Source organism: Ovis aries, chromosome 2, assembly GCF_016772045.2.
Source record: "Ovis aries strain OAR_USU_Benz2616 breed Rambouillet chromosome 2, ARS-UI_Ramb_v3.0, whole genome shotgun sequence".
NCBI classification, from domain to species: domain Eukaryota; kingdom Metazoa; phylum Chordata; class Mammalia; order Artiodactyla; family Bovidae; genus Ovis; species Ovis aries.
In genome coordinates this window covers 105,313,105-105,330,353 of record NC_056055.1, presented here as the reverse complement: position 1 = coordinate 105,330,353, position 17,249 = coordinate 105,313,105, and the positions used below count along the sequence as shown (strand labels likewise).

The window sequence follows — 17,249 nt, the reverse complement described above, 5'->3', positions numbered from 1 at the left end:
CTTTACAGTGAGGCTAAGAGGAACTTCTACAACATATTGCTAGGTGAGAAAGGCAGGATACAACGAAGCGGGTGAGGTTTACCCATATTCGGAAAAGCAAAAGAATGAGACAAGAAACCGCTGTATAGGGTTAGGGTTAGGGTTAGGTTTGGGAGGATAAACAGCAAGATGTTTACTTTGGTTATTGGCGGGGGAGGTAGAGACAGAAAAGGAGGTAGAACACCCCCATCCCCAACCTCCAACAGAAAGAAAAAGCAAATTTAAAAAACTGTGTGTGTGGGAGTGTTGATGCAAAGTAGGGCTCCAAAAAGATATTTCCTAAAATGTTAATATTGTTTATCTCAAATAACAGGACCTCATGTGACTTTTTAACTGCTTTCTTATGATTTTATATGTTCCTTGAATTCTTTAACAGCAAGCATATCTTATTGCTACAAGCAGAAAAATGAAAAAAGATGGGAATGCCTTGCTCAGCACCAGAGAGGGTGTGAGACCTGCACCAGGGTGAGCCCCAGCACTGGGGAACAACTCCCTGGGTCTCAGGCTTTTCCTCCTTCTTCCAGCCTCCTGGCTCAACGAAGGGTCGGCGGGCAGCAGCTTCTAGAATTTTCCCTACATGGACATCAGGTTCTGCGCCTGCGCAATGACCAACCCTGTCTGGTCAACCCTATTGCCACCAGTTTTAAACTTTCTGTGCAAACCTTTCTCTCCACTTAAACAACAGAACTGAACATCCACATAAGTTGACAAGAAGTATCAATACAATTCCTCAGATTAAATCACCACTACTTACGCTTCCTTGTCCTTCAGTTCCTTAGCAGTGTGTATGAAGATGGTTTTCCATGGGTTTTGTAAACACATAGGTTCTCTAGGGTCCCTCCACCCCAGGGGCTCTGACGGGAGCCCAAGTCAATCAGGAGGGCATGTGACGAGCAGCGACCCATCCCGTGCTCAGGTTGCCACCCTGCTGTGATATTTTAGCAGTTTCAGGCTGGGTGGAGCCAGGGAACGCAGGGTCCATGCAGAAGCCCTAGGTAACGTGTGTAGGTCCCAGGAGCTTCAGGGGGCTTTGCTGCACTCAGGGGATACTGGCCTCCTTCCAGCAGTGAAGGACTGATTGATAGGAGCAGGGTATACATGTAAGTGTGAGAGTGCGCACACGTGCCCCTGTGTGTGTTCATGACAGAGCAACCGTGTGTTTGCTATGTGTGTGTGTGTGTAGTGCAGAGAGGGTGGGGGAGTAGCAAGAGAAGGGGAAGGCTGGGGAGGGGGCTCATGCTTGTTTATTTGGACTAGGTTAGACCCCCGTGCAGACCTTTACCGGAGCAGGGAGGTCAATGTGGGCCCCAGGGGAGATGCTTGTAGCCTGAAACACAGCCTCAACCTTAAAACCTTTTATTTACAGTTGCCAGCATTTCACAGGTTGAAAGGACTTGACAGATATGATTTACTGGATATTCATGTTTGTTTCCCAGGTGGCGCTAGTGGTAAAGAACCCGCCTGCCAATGCAGGAGACGTAAGAGACGCAGGCTCCATCCCTGGGTTGGGAAGATCCCCTAGAGAAGGGCATGGCAACCCACTCCAGTATTCTTGCCTGGAGAATCCTGTGGACAGAGGAGCCTGGGAGACTACAGTCCATAGGGTGGCACAGAGTCTGACAGGACTGAAGTGACTCGGCATAGCACAGAGCATCCGTAGGGTGGCTACAGTCATTCTCATTTCACTGCTGAGGATGGAGTGGCCAGGTGACTTGCTAAGATCACACTGAAGGTGGCAGAGTCAGGGGCTGGAGGGGCTCTCAGCCTGTTCTGCCCCCGACCTCCCTGCCCAAAAAGGGTGCATGGGTGCCCTGCCTGGGGCTCTATCACCAGGGCTCACAGTTCGAGTTCTGACACCTCATCTTCATCTCTGTGGGGACTGAACTCGCCTCTCAAGCCCTCCAGCCCAGAGGAAAAGCCGTCTGAGCGCTGATGGAGAGGGGAGGCGTGGGATTCCAGGGAGAGCCTGGCGCAGCAGTCTCCCTCCTCCCTGGTCCAGGGGAAGTGGGTGGTCCAAGCAAGTGACCAATTGGCTGGGTGAACCTGGGCAAATCATCTCATCTTCTAGACTCAGTCTCCTCACCTATAAAATGGGAAAGTATGAAACCATTCCTCATTTTCACATATAAAGACTTTTTAAAAAAACATACTCAAAGGTGAATGCCGGAAAAGCCAAACAACAGACTTTGGGGCTGAGGAGGCAGTTCGTTTCTGCAGAATTAAACCGGGTTTCAGGGCACTTTTCTGCTTGCACTACCCTGTCTGTGGGCTTCCTTCATCCCGGACCTGGCATGATGGAACACCGTTTTTTTTTCAGCATGTTTTAAAATAAATACTGATAACCTGTCAATTATGTCTTGCCTATTTGGAAAAACTTGGTCTATTTTTAGCCTTTCACAGATGTCTTTTAATGATGCACTCACCCACAATCACAGGTGTAATTTCAATGACTATTTGTCCATTTGTGTAAAATTAGGGGAAAAGGCACCAAAACATGGACACAGTTGTGCAAACACTATGAAAGTGCTAATCTGGACAAGACGGAACTGTTGGCATGCAGGTGGCAGTTCATTCATCAGCTGACGTGCTCAAGTCCAAATCCAACATAGGGAAAGTGTTTGGTAATGTGGACACAGGGTGCAGCTACCTATGTTTTATAAAGGTCAAGGACCCAGGGCCTGTACGTAAGTCATACGGTTGTTATGCAGACCAAACCAGATGAAAGAACCGGAGCAGAGAGGGTACTAACTAAATCGTGACTGGAGGATGAACTGGGTGACAGAGGAGAGCTTCGCGGTGCTCTGAGCTGGCCTGGGACCCCCTGAAGTCCCTGACCTTTCCTAGGGTTGAGGGCCTGGGTGGTCAGAGGCCAATGTGCATGGCAGGTCACCGCGTGGCCCCAGAAGTGCTGATCGCTCTGAGTCCCTCCACTGCACTGGCTGCTCCAGAAGCAGGTTATCTGAGAGGCAGGAGGTGGACGTAGTGGGAAAATACCTTCTATTATACGAAGTCAACCCTGGAATGCACGTGGCGGTAAGACAGAAAACTCAGTTTGACACTGGTTTACTTTTTTAATTTTAAAAAGTTGAGGTACAGTGCTCGCTTCAGCAGCACATATACTAAAATTGGAATGATACAGAGAAGATTAGCATGGCCCCTGTGCAAGGACGACACGCAAATTCGTGAAGCGTTCCATATTTTTAAGAATGAAACTAGGTCACTTTCTAACACCGCACACAAAAATAAACTCAAAATGGATTAAAGATCTAAACGTAAGACCAGAAACTATAAAACTCCTAGAGGAGAACATAGGCAAAACACTCTCAGACATAAATCACAGCAGGATCCTCTATGACCCCCCTCCCAGAATACTGGAAATAAAAGCAAAAATGAACAAATGGGACCTAATTAAAATTAAAAGCTTCTGCACAACAAAGGAAAATATAAGCAAGCTGAAAAGACAGCATTCTGAATGGGAGAAAATAATAGCAAATGAAGCAACTGACAAACAACTAATCTCAAAAATATACAAGCAACTTCTGCAGCTCAATTCCAGAAAAATAAACGACCCAATCAAAAAATGGGCCAAAGAACTAAATAGACATTTCTCCAAAGAAGACATACGGATGGCTAACAAACACATGAAAAGATGCTCAACATCACTCATTATTAGAGAAATGCAAATCAAAACCACAATGAGGTACCATTTCACACCAGTCAGAATGGCTGCGATCCAAAAGTCTGCAAGCAATAAATGCTGGAGAGGGTGTGGAGAAAAGGGAACCCTCCTACACTGTTGGTGGGAATGCAAACTAGTACAGCTGCTATGGAGAACAGTGTGGAGATTCCTTAAAAAATTGCAAATAGAACTGCCATATGACCCAGCAATCCCACTGCTGGGCGTACACACCGAGGAAACCAGAATTGAAAGAGACACATGTACCCCAATGTTCATCGCAGCACTGTTTATAATAGCCAGGACATGGAAACAACCTAGATGTCCATCAGCAGATGAATGGATCAGAAAGCTGTGGTACATATACACAATGGAGTATTACTCAGCCATTAAAAAGAATACATTTGAATCCGTTCTGATGAGATGGATGAAACTGGAGCTGATTATACAGAGTGAAGTAAGCCAGAAAGAAAAACACCAATACAGTATACTAACACATATATATGGAATTTAGAAAGATGGCAATGATGACCCTGTATGCAAGACAGCAAAAAAGACACAGATGTGTATAACGGACTTTTGGACTCAGAGGGAGAGGGAGAGGGTGGGATGATTTGGGAGACTGGTATTGTAACATGTATACTATCATGTAAGAATCGAATCGCCAGTCTATGTCCGATGCAGGATACAGCATGCTTGGGGCTGGTGCACGGTGATGACCCAGAGAGATATTATGGGGAAGGAGGTGGGAGGGGGGTTCATGTTTGGGAATGCATGTACACCCGTGGTGGATTCATGTCAATGTATGGCAAAACCAATACAGTATTGTAAAGTAAAATAAAGTAAAAATTAAAAAATAGATAAATAAATAAATAAAAAGTTGAGGTACAAAAAGTACAACGTTGTGGCTCTGGTTTACTCTTTTAAAGAGCAGGTACAGGGACTTCCCTGGCGGCCCAGTGGGTAAGACTCTGCTTCCAAGGCAGGAGGCCTGGGTTCGATCCCTAGTTGGGGAACTAAGATCCCGCATGCCTTGCAATAAAAAGATCTTTTAAATAGCAGGTACTCTCATGTGTTAAGTGGCCTTCCTGTGCCAGATACTGAGCCAGACACCCCAGGAACACTGTTGTGTTTGAGAGAGACCACAGCGCACCGAAGACAAGAATGCAGAGGTCTGAACCCCAGTCTTGCTCTGCTCAACCTCTGTGTCCTTGCGAAAGTTGCTTAACATTGCTGTAAGGATTAGATGAGTTATTCCATGCTACTGGCACATCTTAGAACAGTACGTGGCACATAAAGTAAGTGTTTATAAATACTTCACTATTACTCCACATATACGAATAACTACCAATCACGGTTTCTTTAGTAACTGTGAAACGGGCAGCGCCGCCCTCTTTCTACAGATGACTTAAAGCCCAGCTGAGCTAGTGCGCTGTGGGGACAGCCTTCCACCTACCTCTGACTGGTTCCTAAGTCTGGTATCTGGAAGTTTTGCCATGTTCTTGGCCAAAATCTCAACTCTGTGACTTCACCTGACAGACGTGAGGGGCCACTTCAAGGTGGAACAGGTGAGCCTATGAGCAGAGCCAGGGCTCATTTTGGGTGAGTTCCTTGCATCCTTACGGACTATTTGCCAGCTTCTAAGCATTCCAAGTCCTGCCCCCCTCCATGAATCCTCTAGTGCAACGCCCATTTCCTAGATGAGAAGAATACAACGATGGGCTTATGCTGCTGCTGCTGCTGCTGCTGCGTCGCTTCAGTCGTGTCTGACTCTGTGCGATCCCATAGACGGCAGCCCACCAGGCTCCGCCAACCCTGGGATTCTCCCAGGAAGAGTACTGGAGTGGGGTGCCATTTCCTTCTCCAATGCATGACTCTGATCTAAAAAGAGGCCAAAGAACGTGAACTGAAAATTTTCGAGTCTCCTGTTCAGGAAAGCTCAACCTGAATGTAGTTCACCTTGTGTATATCATCCCCTCCACTTAACAGTGCTGGCTCTTAGAAACCATATTCTTGTGTTCACATAGTCACAGAAACTGCATTCTGTGTCAGGCGCAGCAAAGACACAGAGATGAAACAAGGAAGATGTCTGTTCTTGAGGGACGGTAAGACGAGAGACGTACACGCAAGTCACAACAAGCAGGGTACGCAGATGACGTTCAAAAGAGAGGCCTTGTGAGCTGAGCAAGAATAAATCACTTCCACCTTCGAGAAAACACTAGGTAATCCTTAAAGGATGGTTCAGATATCATTTTTTAGATCTAAACTGTTTTGAACAAAAAAATTCAAAATGTAAAACACGAGTATAATGGACACCTCTATGCACATCTCCCAGATTCACCAATTATCTTTACATACTATGATTATTACTTATTTTATTCTTTCCTTTTTTGGGGCACACCGCCCAGCATGTGGGATCTTAGTTTCCCAGCCAAGAGTCAATCACATCCCTTGCTCTGGAAGCACGGAGCATTAACTACGGGGCCGCCAGGGAAGGGTTAGAAATTATCTTCTTGATGGAAATACTTTAAGTATTTTAAGACAAATCATTTTATAAAGGATTTAAACTTGAAAGTGAAATGAAACTCATGGCTTGAAACATGCTGTGTCCCTGCCATACTCTGTACGCATCTCTAAGACACGGAGACATTTTTCTCACAGAATCACAATGCTGTTATCAGACATAACAAAAGGAGCAGTAATTCTGTGGTTTTATCTAATATCCAATCCATAATCGGTCTCCCCCAATTGTCTCAAAAATGGCCTCCTGATGCCGGTTTGTCCTATTCAGGATTCAGCCAAGCTTCACACACCGTGCGGGATGGTTGAGTCTCTTGGGTCACCTTTACTGGAGTGGCCTCCCACCCCCACCCACCCTAGCCCCTGCTTGGGTTTGTTTCATGCCATTGATTTGTCAGACCGAGATGGGTGGTCCTGCGGAATGTTCTGCTTTCTGGAGTTTGCTTCCTCACGATGGCTCGTGACGGGCTCCCCTATGTCTCACTGTTGTTGTTGAGTCACCCAGTCGTGTCCAACTCTTTGCGACCCCACGGACTGTGGCACATTAGGCCTTCCTGTCTCTCATCATCTCCAGAAGCTTGCCCAAGTTCATGTCCATTGTCGATGATGCCATCCAGCCATCTCATCCTCTTCTCCTTCAGCCCTCAGTCTTTCACAGCAATGAGTCAGCTGTTCGCATCAGAAGACCAAAATACTGGTGTTTCAGCTTCAGCATCAGTCCTTCCAATGAGTATTCGGGGTTGACTTCCCTTAAGATTGACCAGTTTAATCTCCCTGCTGTCCAAGGGACTCTCCTGTCTCCTCCAGCACCACAGTTCAAAAGCATCAATTCTTCGGCTCTCCGCCTTCTTTATGGTCCAGCTCTCACAACTGTACCTGACCACTGGGAAGACCATGCTGCTGCTGCTGCTAAGTCGCTCAGTCGTGTCCGACTCTGTGCGACCCCATGGACTGCAGCCCACTAGGCTCCGCCGTCCCTGGGATTCTCCAGGCAAGAGTACTGGCGTGGGGTGCCATTGCCTTCTCCCGGGAAGACCATGGCCTCGGCCATATGGACCTTTGATGGCAGAGTAATATCTCTGCTTTTCAACGCTCTGTCTAGGTTTGTCATACCTCCCCTGTCAAGAAACAAACGTCTTCCGATTTCATGGCTGCAGCCACCATCCGCAGTGATTTTGGAGCCAAGAAGAGAAAATCTGTCACTACTTTCACCTTCTCCCCCTCTATTTGCCGTGAGTTAATGGGGCCGGATGCCGTGATCTTAATTTTTTCAATAGTTGATCTTAAGCCAGCTCTCTCACTCTCCTCCTTTACCCTCCTTTACGCATCAAGAGGCTCTTTCATTCCTCTTCATCTTCTGCCATTAGAATGGTATCATCCACGTGTCTGAGGTTGTTGGTGTTTCTCACACATAGAACTAACTCTCAGGATTCACTACACGCAGGTTCGCCTTTTCTGATCAGTTCAGATGCCTAAAAGGAGTGACGTGTGCTTCACGTCATGCGGAGGCTCATCTGTCAGGAGGCTCAAATATCCAGCTGTACCACTTCGGAGATGCTACGATAGATCTGGTTCAGGTGATGCCAGCCTGATCCTTTCATTGAAAAGCTCCTTGTCAACATTTTCAGCTCCTGGTTCCGCAAGAGGTCACTGAGTACTGATGCTTTAATTCCAGCATTCCTTTCACGCTTGTTGGGAGTTGAGAGAGTAAAGGATGAGAATGAGAGAACGTCAGAGAAAAAATGCCATGCGTAATTCCACCAGGATTAAGTAGTATCCACATATAGAGAAACAGTGCTTTCCCAAAGACATGGAGACAGAAACTTTGTTCAGAAAACAGTTTTTTTCCATTGGCTAGATTGTAGAGCATGTGATGGAATTAGTCAAGAAACCAGAGTGAATGCCTTGTGCGGTATTTTCAATACTAGCAGAATATCTGCCCAATGCTATCACAGGACCCACTGTTAGAGCTGTAACGCCCGCCTGGGTATATCAGGGCTGCTGGGCGAGCTGGCAGTGGACTTGGACTTGTGTGTCCCCGGGGCCAAAGTGGCTGCCAACTTAGGCTCAGTGATAAGTAGACACACATGTGGCTATTTCAATTCTGCAAACTGAAAATGTTTCCACAGTGGAAATTCACTCCCCACAATGATAAATTCAATGGAAACTGTTTTCAGGTGGTGAAACGTCTGAGGGTGCTGAGCAAAACTTCAGGAAGGAAGACAGCATGTCTGTGAAAATGTGTTAAAATACAGATGCATGCTTACTGCGTCACCTACATTTATTCTGCTGACATAGCGAAGCTTGAAATTTGTTAGGCAAATTATGTGTAAAAGTAGCACCAGGATAATATTTAAATTCTTGTGATAATTACTAGCTTGCGAATAAAATTTTTTTATTTGGAGACACCATATACATGTTTATTTAAAAAACCACAGTGGTGATAAGTAAAACACGCTGCCCATATGTTGAAATGCAAACAACTACTGGTATATTTGGTACTGATGGGACTGCGGACTTTAATCTACTTTCGTTTCTTTCTCTTTTTTTGCATTGTTTTTATTACAAAATTAAATCATGAATTCACTACTTCCTAACGGAGTCAGCTCTGATTTCTTAGCATAGTAGTTGCTTAACTTGCATTATCACAGCTGGGAGTTTGCAGATTCCTGAGTTCCAGCCCCAGCAGTTCTGACATGGAAGTCCAGCCTGGGGCCAAGTGTCTGCACTTTTAATTAGCTCCCTGACCATGCTGATGCAGACCAGTTCACCTACCCCACTTCATTAGGATTCTTTCTTTTATTTGGCTGCACTTCCAGAGCATTACTTGCAAAAGGGATTAAAAGATAGTCTTGCAGGCCTTCATAGTGAAGTCGCTCAGTCGTGTCCAACTCTTTGTGACCCCACGGACTGCAGCCTGCCAGGCTCCTCTGTCCATAGGATTTTCCAGGCAAGAATAGTGGAGTGGGTTGCCATTTCCTTCTCCAGGGGATCTTCCCAACCCAAGGATCAAGCCCAGGTCTCCCAGATTGCAGGCAGACCTTCATTGGAGTCCCTCATAACTTGACATACAAAACAGAAAGAGACTCACAGACTTAGAATGAGCACATGTTTTCTGGAGGAAAGGATGCGGGGGAAGGGATAATTAGGGAGTTTGGGACGGACATATACACACTGCTGTATTTAAAATGGATAACCTACAGGAACCTACTGTGTAGGGCAGGGAGCTCTGCTCAGTGTTATGTGACAGTCGGGATGAGAGGAGTTTAGGGAGAATGGATACGTGTGTGTGGCTGAGTCCCTTCACTGTTCACCTGGAACTATGACATAGTTTGTTAATCGGCTACACCCCAACACAAAAGTTCTAAAACATAAATAAAATAAAAAAGAGTCTCATAAATAACGCTGTTAGTTTTCCTGCCACTGATCCTCTTATCTTGAAAGGAAACATGTTTTGTCCTCCATACGCATATTATATGTTAATATATTTCTATATAGGTTTTGGACATGGGGAAATAACTTCCCTTTCTACAACAGCCAGCATGACTCTGATATTTGCCAGCTGGCAAAGCATTTTCACATGTGTATCTCAGGAGCCTCAGAACAACCCTGTGAGCAGAATCCTCACCGTCGTCCTCCGGAGGCTGAAGACAGAGGGGAAGAAGCAGAAGAAGCTGAACAGGCATCTGAGTGTCCTCTCTGACGTGAAGCCGTGTTCTCTCATGCGGAGGCTTGCAGCTGTGCTCCCAAATGCACATCTGTTCACAGCCTGAATTTCTTTCTCATTATCCATCATCGGTCCTTGAGAGCCTCCTCTCCAATGTTCTAAGCTCAGCTCAGAAGTGGAATTGGTAAACAGAAAGGAGACTTGTGCAGAGAAGCACCTCCACAGGTTTCAGGGGGTGGTGGGGACATTTGGACTGAAAAAGTTGGCTCTATTTTATGCTTGCAAACAGGAATTTGGGAAAGGTAAAGACAGCAAAGAAGAAAGGGAAACAAAGGTCTTAGGTCCCTGACATTTTGGGGGTTAACTGTAATAATGTTACAGTGATTGTAATTACCTGTAATAATCGACAGACACGGATTGACAGGCACGGAGATCTAGGATTAGCTTATGAAAGCTCTGTCGTAGGGTTTGCCCATCAAATGGGAGCGTGAATACTAACGCAGAGGGCCTGTGTTCCTTCCTGCTCAAGGCCAGTCACACTGCCAAGGGCTTCACATGTACTGCGTCTAGTACTGAAAGTAGACACGCTCCTTCCCATTTCACAGATGAAGAAACTGAGGCTCACCCACGTCTAAAGGCTTAAGACCATATAGTGAGTCACAGACTGACGTTTAAAAATCAATCCTATTGCTTCGAAAGTTAGCTGATTCTACTCTGTTCCAAAGTATGTGAAGTAATGAAAATAAGACACTGAGATGACATCTGTGAAAAGCATAAAACTGATTAGAAAATTAAGTAATAAGTGATAAACAAGGAAAAGTAGATTACGATAGGATTTTAGAACAAGATGAGGACCTTGGAAATTGTAGACATAGCAATAGGAAAAGAAACTAAATGAAGCACTTTAAATAAAAAAAGAAAGAAAAGTGCAAAAAGAACAGGCACAGTGACCTGTGAGACAGTATTATGTGGTCAAAAAACATGTCATTGGATTATCAGAAAAGGGATAGAAGAGAAAAAAAATTGGAAGAAGTGAAAGATGGAAATTCCAAATTTGATGAAAACTATAAACTCAAGGATTCGAGAAAGTCACTCAACCTCATAGATGAAGAAACTTACATCAAGTTATATCATGACCAAATCGCTGAAAACTGGCGATAATGAAAAAATCCTAAAAACTTCTAGAGAAGATACATTATATGTTTAGCAAAACATCGCAGGAGAAAATCTTTGTGACTTTGACAGGCAAAAAATCTTTGAGAACGTAAAAGCATGAACCATGAAAGGAAAATTTGATATATTAGAGTTTTTCGAAATTAAGAATGTCTACACCTTAAAAGACACCATTAAGGAAATGAGGAGGTAAACCACAGACTGGGGAAAACATCTGAAAACCATGTATCTGATGTGAGAATGTATAAATAACTTTTTCAACTCAGTAAAAGAAGACAAAAATTCAACTTAAATAGTTGAACAAAGGAGATATTATATGATTGGCAAACAAGCACAAGACAAGGGGCTCAACATTATCAATCGTTAGAGAAAACGGTGATTAAAATCACCAAGAGATACCCCTACAGACCCGCCAGAATGGCTACTGCTGAAAGACCAAAACAAATGCGGGGCAGGCTTTGGGGAACCTGCAGCTCTCACACAACCTTGAAAGCCGACGGCAAAGTGAAATGGAACAGCAACTTGGGAAACCAGTTTGGGAGCTTCTATTCTATGATCCAGAGATTTCATTTCCGGTTATTTATCAAACAGCAGTGGACACATCTAACACAAAGACTTGTGGGCATACGCTCCTAGCAGCTTTACTCATTAGCTCCCACTGGAAATAGCACAAAGGTCCGTTAACTGGTAAATGGATTCAAACACGCAGTTGTAATTGATCACTCTAGCTATACTAACGTGGTGAACTTCCAGAGCACCATGCTAAGAGAAAGAAATGAAACACAAAGAATATGTACTTTCTGATTCCATACACAGCCCTCTCATATCCACCGGGATTTGATTCCAGGAGTCCCCACATTTGCCAAAATACCTCCTTGTTCTCAAGGTCACAGTCTGCCCTTCATATTTACAGTTTTTGTATTTATAGACTGAATCAACCACAAATGAAAATTTCAATAAAGAAGAGAGGGTACAGGTGGGAGGCAGGTAAGGAAGGGCTTCTGCATCTTTCATAGTGGGAATCGATATAATTAGCCCAGAGATAAATTTAAAATCAAAGTATTGGTATTCTTTAAAGTTACAAAGGTAACGAAAAGGAGATTTAAAAACAAAAACTGCTAGCATCCCTTATTTCTGGGGTGATAGAGGGAGGGGTGGGACGAATTTTTATTTTTCAGTTTAGACCCTTTGGAGCTTTCCACAGTTTAAGAAATCATGTTTATGGATAACTTATGTAGTGATAAAACCTAACTCAGCAAATGAGTGGGTAGACAAATAAATTAGGAAAAGAATAAAAGATCTAACTGACCAAAAATGCCTGGAATACACTATCGTTAGGTGAAAGAGTTTATTGAAGAGTACTTTGTATAAAATAATCGTAGAAAAGAAAAAAAGGGGAGTATATAAATATATTTGCAAATGAAAACAAATGTCTGAAAGCCCTTTGGTATAAATAAAACTGCTAACAGGGCTGTTTCTGGGGAGTGAAATTCATGACCAAAAAAGACTTCACATTTCACTTTACACACTTCGGTGTGGTTTGTATTAAACACAGAACGATACGCTTAAATGCGTAATACTATTAAATGGTGGTGGTGGAGGTGGTGGTTTAGTCCCTTAAGTCGTGTCCGACTCTTGTGACCCCATGGACTCTTGTAGCCCGCCAGGCTCCTCTGTCCATGGGATTCTCCAGGCAAGAATACTGGAGTGGGTTGCCATTTCCTTCTCCCAAGACCATTAAATATTGTTTTTTAAATGTGAAGTTAAAAACAATGAATTGGCAATTACCCTAAAAAAAAAAAAAAAAAGGGACATGCGCCCCTGAGCAACATTCTAGAGGATGAAAGAGGTGACGGTGGAATTCTATCCTTTATGGGTTCAGGCCATGCTTGGAGGACCTGGCCTCCTCTGATGGATCACATTAATAGACTTTCCTCTTTCTGCACGTAATTGGCTTGCAGTTATAGGAAATTCAGAAAGTAGAGAGAAGATAAGATTTACTGACAGCGCCATTATTTAGAGATAATCACGGTTAGTTAGGGCTGCCCTGGTGGCTCCGAGGTTAAAGCATCTGCCTGCAATGCGGGAGACCTGGGTTTGATCTCTGATTCGGGAAGATCCCCTGGAGAAGGAAATGGCAATCCACTCCAGTATTCTTGCCTGGAGAATCCCATGGAGGGAGGAGCCTGGTAGGCTACAGTCCACAGGGTCACAAAGAGTCGCACACGACTGAGCTACTTCACTGTTAGTTAACATTCTGGTATGCCATTTTCCACTGGCATTTTTTAAAAAACGCAAAACTGGGATCATTATCTACATCCGGTTCTGTGACCTGTTTTTAAGGCTGTATCGTGGCTACCTTTTCCTGTCATTTACCCCCTTCGCCTGTTGCATCACACGCAGGGCTGTGGGGTTTCTTATTGGAAGGTGGTACCAGACTTAATTCACCCATTCTTCTGCTTCCATGCCCAAGCTGCTTCCATTTTTTCAGTATCAGAAATAATGCTGCAAAGATGTCCTTTGCTCATATACCCTGCCCTTGTTCAAGTCCCCCGTTAATCTTTGCTGAGGTTAAAAATCCTAGAAGTGGGATTTCTGGGCTCAGGAGCATAATATGTTTAAGTCTTCTGATACATATTTTGCCAAATTGCCCTTCAAGGATTTTCACACAACTGGATATATGTATTTCCCTGTACTTTCTCTAGGAAACGTTATTGTTCTTTTTATACTTACTAAGTTAATTTATTTAAAAAGTTATCTTTTTCTTTTCAATCTAATTTTTTTGTTTCATTGCTGTCATTCAGTCACTCAGTCGTGTCTGACTCTTTGCAACTCCCTGGACTAAGTAAGTAATATACACATGCTGAAAATCAGAAAATTAAGATCTATATAAAGAAAAAAATTAGAAAGACTCAAAATCTCACCACATATGAAAAAACACTATGAAACTTTGGTGATGAATTTGCAGAGCTTTCATATTTGCATATACCCTTAAGAAGATGGAACCAGACTGTTTATGCAGTATAATAATGTGGTTAGTTCAGCAAACAGTACAGTGTAAACTACATATACATAAGGGTAATTTGGGAACCAATATTATTAATTGCATGCCATCTACAGACAACATTATTTAATCACTATTGCTCAAATAAGTTATTTTCAACCTTTGATGGCTATAAATAAACCTGTAGTAAACATCCTTATAGAATAAATGTTTAGTTGTTTGTCCAATATTTTTAAAGCTATATGTCTATAAGTGGAATTATGAAGTCAAAGAAGATGCATATTTTTAAGGATCTTGAACTCTGATACCAAATTAATTTCTGCAAAGATGATATTAATTTATATTCTCACAGCAATGAAGAAAGCTCATTTCCCTTGATCTTTGTCAAGAGCTTTTATCAAGTTGCAAACCTTTGCCAATCCTCTAAGTGAAAAGCAACACGGCTTTAATTTACTTTTCTATGAATATTTATCGTGTATTTATCGACCACTTGTGTTTCTCCTGTGATGAACCGGTTGTCCACTTCTCTGCTTATTTTTACACTGAGGTGTTTATCATTTTTCCTAATTACATATAGGAACTCTTTATATCACAGATATATTTAATTTATACATTAATTTGTCAAATACAGTCTAAATACTTTTCTCACTTTATCATTCGCTTTTTAATTTGTTATCATCTTTATCTTGTCAGTTTACTAATCTTTCTTACCAATCTTTGCTTTTGGTGTTCCCTCTTAGAAATATCTTCCCCAACCTAAGATTATAGATATTACACCTATGTATATATTTATTAATTTTCACTATTAGTTTTTTTCACAATACTTTATATGCATAAAAAACTCAGAAACAAATGTAGCAGCACTAACATCAAACATGTATTAATATTTTGTCATATATACTTCAGTTCTCTTTTTCTTCCTCTCTCTCTTTTTATGTCACCAATATTACTAAAGCTTGATCACAATTTTCTCCTTTCTTTGTCTCCAAAGTCATCATTACATTGAAGTAACTGGGTGTTATTACCACATATGATTTTGTACATTTATGACATACAAATAAACAGCCACAAGCAATATATACTTTTGTATGTTTTGCCAAAAATGGCCTCATAATGCAAGTAATGTTTTTGAAACTTGCTTTTTTTTACCCAAATTTATTCTTGAGGTTTATTTATTTGCTATACAGATCCCTAATTCTATTTTTAAAAAGCCTTATTCCATTAAGTGAATAAACCACATCTTATTTGTCCCTTTAATCATTGTTTGCTAAGGAGCAACTGAGTTGTCTCCCCTTTTCCATGATGACAAACTCCATGGTGAGGAGCCCATGTCCCCCTGCATACGTGTGAGACTGTCTCTGAACAGTGTGGTACCCTCCAGGATACTGTGAGGACCCGCAGGGCTATAGAGTGAGACCCTTCGGTTTGGCTGTGGAGTCCCAAAACAGTCTCCAGGGTACCAAGTTGTTCTCCTCCCAGCAATACCCAAGAATTCTCATTTCCCCACATGCTTGCCAAAACCGGCATTATGAGACATTGCTTTTTACTAATCTGATGGGTAATAAATGGAATCTTTTTGTTATTTGTTTTTTCTTGATTACTTTTAAGATGTTTATTGATTTATGAGGGTTTTTCCTTCTGTGGATGGCCCATTCATATCCTTTGACCATTTAGAAAAATTACAGTTTTCTTTTTAAAAAAAGAACTCATTTATTTTCAGTTATTATTGATTGTTTTTTCTACCGTGGAAACTATTTACAAATCGATGAAACTTTGCTATGGTCTGTAACCAAGACATGTGCAAAAGGGTTTGCTATCACATTTGAAGCAATGCATATGAAGACAACTGCCAAACTCCTTAGACTGGATAAGAGAAATTTAAAAGGCAAGAGAAGCTCATGGAACAGATTACTGTACTGATCAACACTATCATGAAAGCAACTTGTCATGGTCTAACTCTCAGTGTTATTTTTTTCCCTCAGTGCTGTGTAAATAAAAAAAAAGATACGTCCTAACCAGGAAAAAAAAAAAAAAAAGCATTTCTAAGAGGTATAAACTTCCAGTTAAAAAATGAATGTCATCGTGATGCAATGTAAAGCTCATTACTGTAATCAATAGTATTTGGATTGCCTATTTTTCAGATTTCCCCCTTCTGTTTAGGCCTTCAGAAGGAAGATTACTCTGCTTCAACACCAAGGAACTATTTCAAGACTCCTGATCCAAACTGTCATACTGCTTTCCCGTGACAACCCGGTTTGCCAGCAGCTGTGTGGGAGCAGGCCCACCTGGGGCAGCGTGGCCCCTGATGAGCTCCTGCCTCCCTCCTTTCCTGTGAAGAGCCTGTTCTCCCTGACAGAGGCCTGTGAGCACGGGTCCTGGGCATGCTGTGGGGAGCAGAGACCAGGGATGCGCTCTGGAGCTTGCGTGCTGGGGGGCAGAGAGGTGAGCCAAAGGGAGACCAGACGGTGTATGAGCAGAGAAAATGGCTAGTCACTTCTGAGAAAGGTGAGTTTGTGCAGAGAGCAGAGCCCGTGTGATGGAATTGAAACAGAGGCACGAGGTTATTCAGGGGAGGAAAGCCCTCCCGTGTCTGAGTGACCAGAGGCAGCTGCCTGAGGTTGGAGGGCAGGGGGACGGCAGGATGGAAGATCCTGGGTTGCGGGGCTGAGAGGAGGGCTCAGCCTGGAGCAGAGTCAGTGGGGAGGATGGAGGAGGTGAGGGCAGAGAGGAGGGCAGGTGAAGGAGCTGGGCTTCCTTTCAAGAAGCCACATGAACCTCTAGATGGCTTCAAGTGGACCCACTTACCTGATCGAAAGATCACGGCAGCTGCAAGGGGCCTCTGTGAAAGGTGGTGGACGAGAGATCAGAGAAGGGGGATGCTGAGGGAGATGGGGAGATGCCAAGCAAGGTGGCGATGACCTTTAGCTGCGGGAGGGGCTGTGCATGGAGGGGAAAGAACCGCCCCATGCTCCTCCTACGGATCAGAACCTCTCACCCGCCCCCACCTGGGGATGTCTGTCCTCAGAACTGGAACCCAGTTCCCAGCAGGGATTCCACAGATCAGTCTTCAAAAATTGAATGTGCTAAGTAAACACACATGGAAGTGGCTGTTTGGTGTCTGAAGCCAACTTCTGCCAGGAGTAGCTGCTCTCTACAGCCTTGGCTGGAGC

General features: G+C 43.4%; 1 protein-coding gene and 1 non-coding gene across 6 annotated transcripts in view; one reads left to right on the top strand and one right to left on the bottom strand.

Moving 5' to 3' along the window:
- Window positions 1-17,249, bottom strand: part of BLK (BLK proto-oncogene, Src family tyrosine kinase) — a 53,936-nt gene that overhangs the window by 23,548 nt on the left and 13,139 nt on the right. For 2 of the 5 annotated variants that reach the window (XM_027964615.3, XM_060411038.1), the window contains exon 1: window positions 16,885-16,969. The exons of 2 other annotated variants lie outside the window; for them this stretch is intronic. Coding sequence is in view for 1 of the 3 variants with exons in the window: in XM_060411037.1 (XP_060267020.1) it covers window positions 794-861 (68 nt within the window). In the remaining 2 variants the exon portion in view is untranslated. Of the gene's footprint in view, window positions 1-793; window positions 7,924-16,884; window positions 16,970-17,249 lie in introns of those variants that run through there. One more of the 5 variants, XM_060411037.1, reaches the window with a different exon arrangement.
- Window positions 3,135-3,241, top strand: LOC114113276 (U6 spliceosomal RNA). Its single transcript, XR_003588339.2, has one exon. It is a non-coding gene; the product is annotated as a U6 spliceosomal RNA (small nuclear RNA).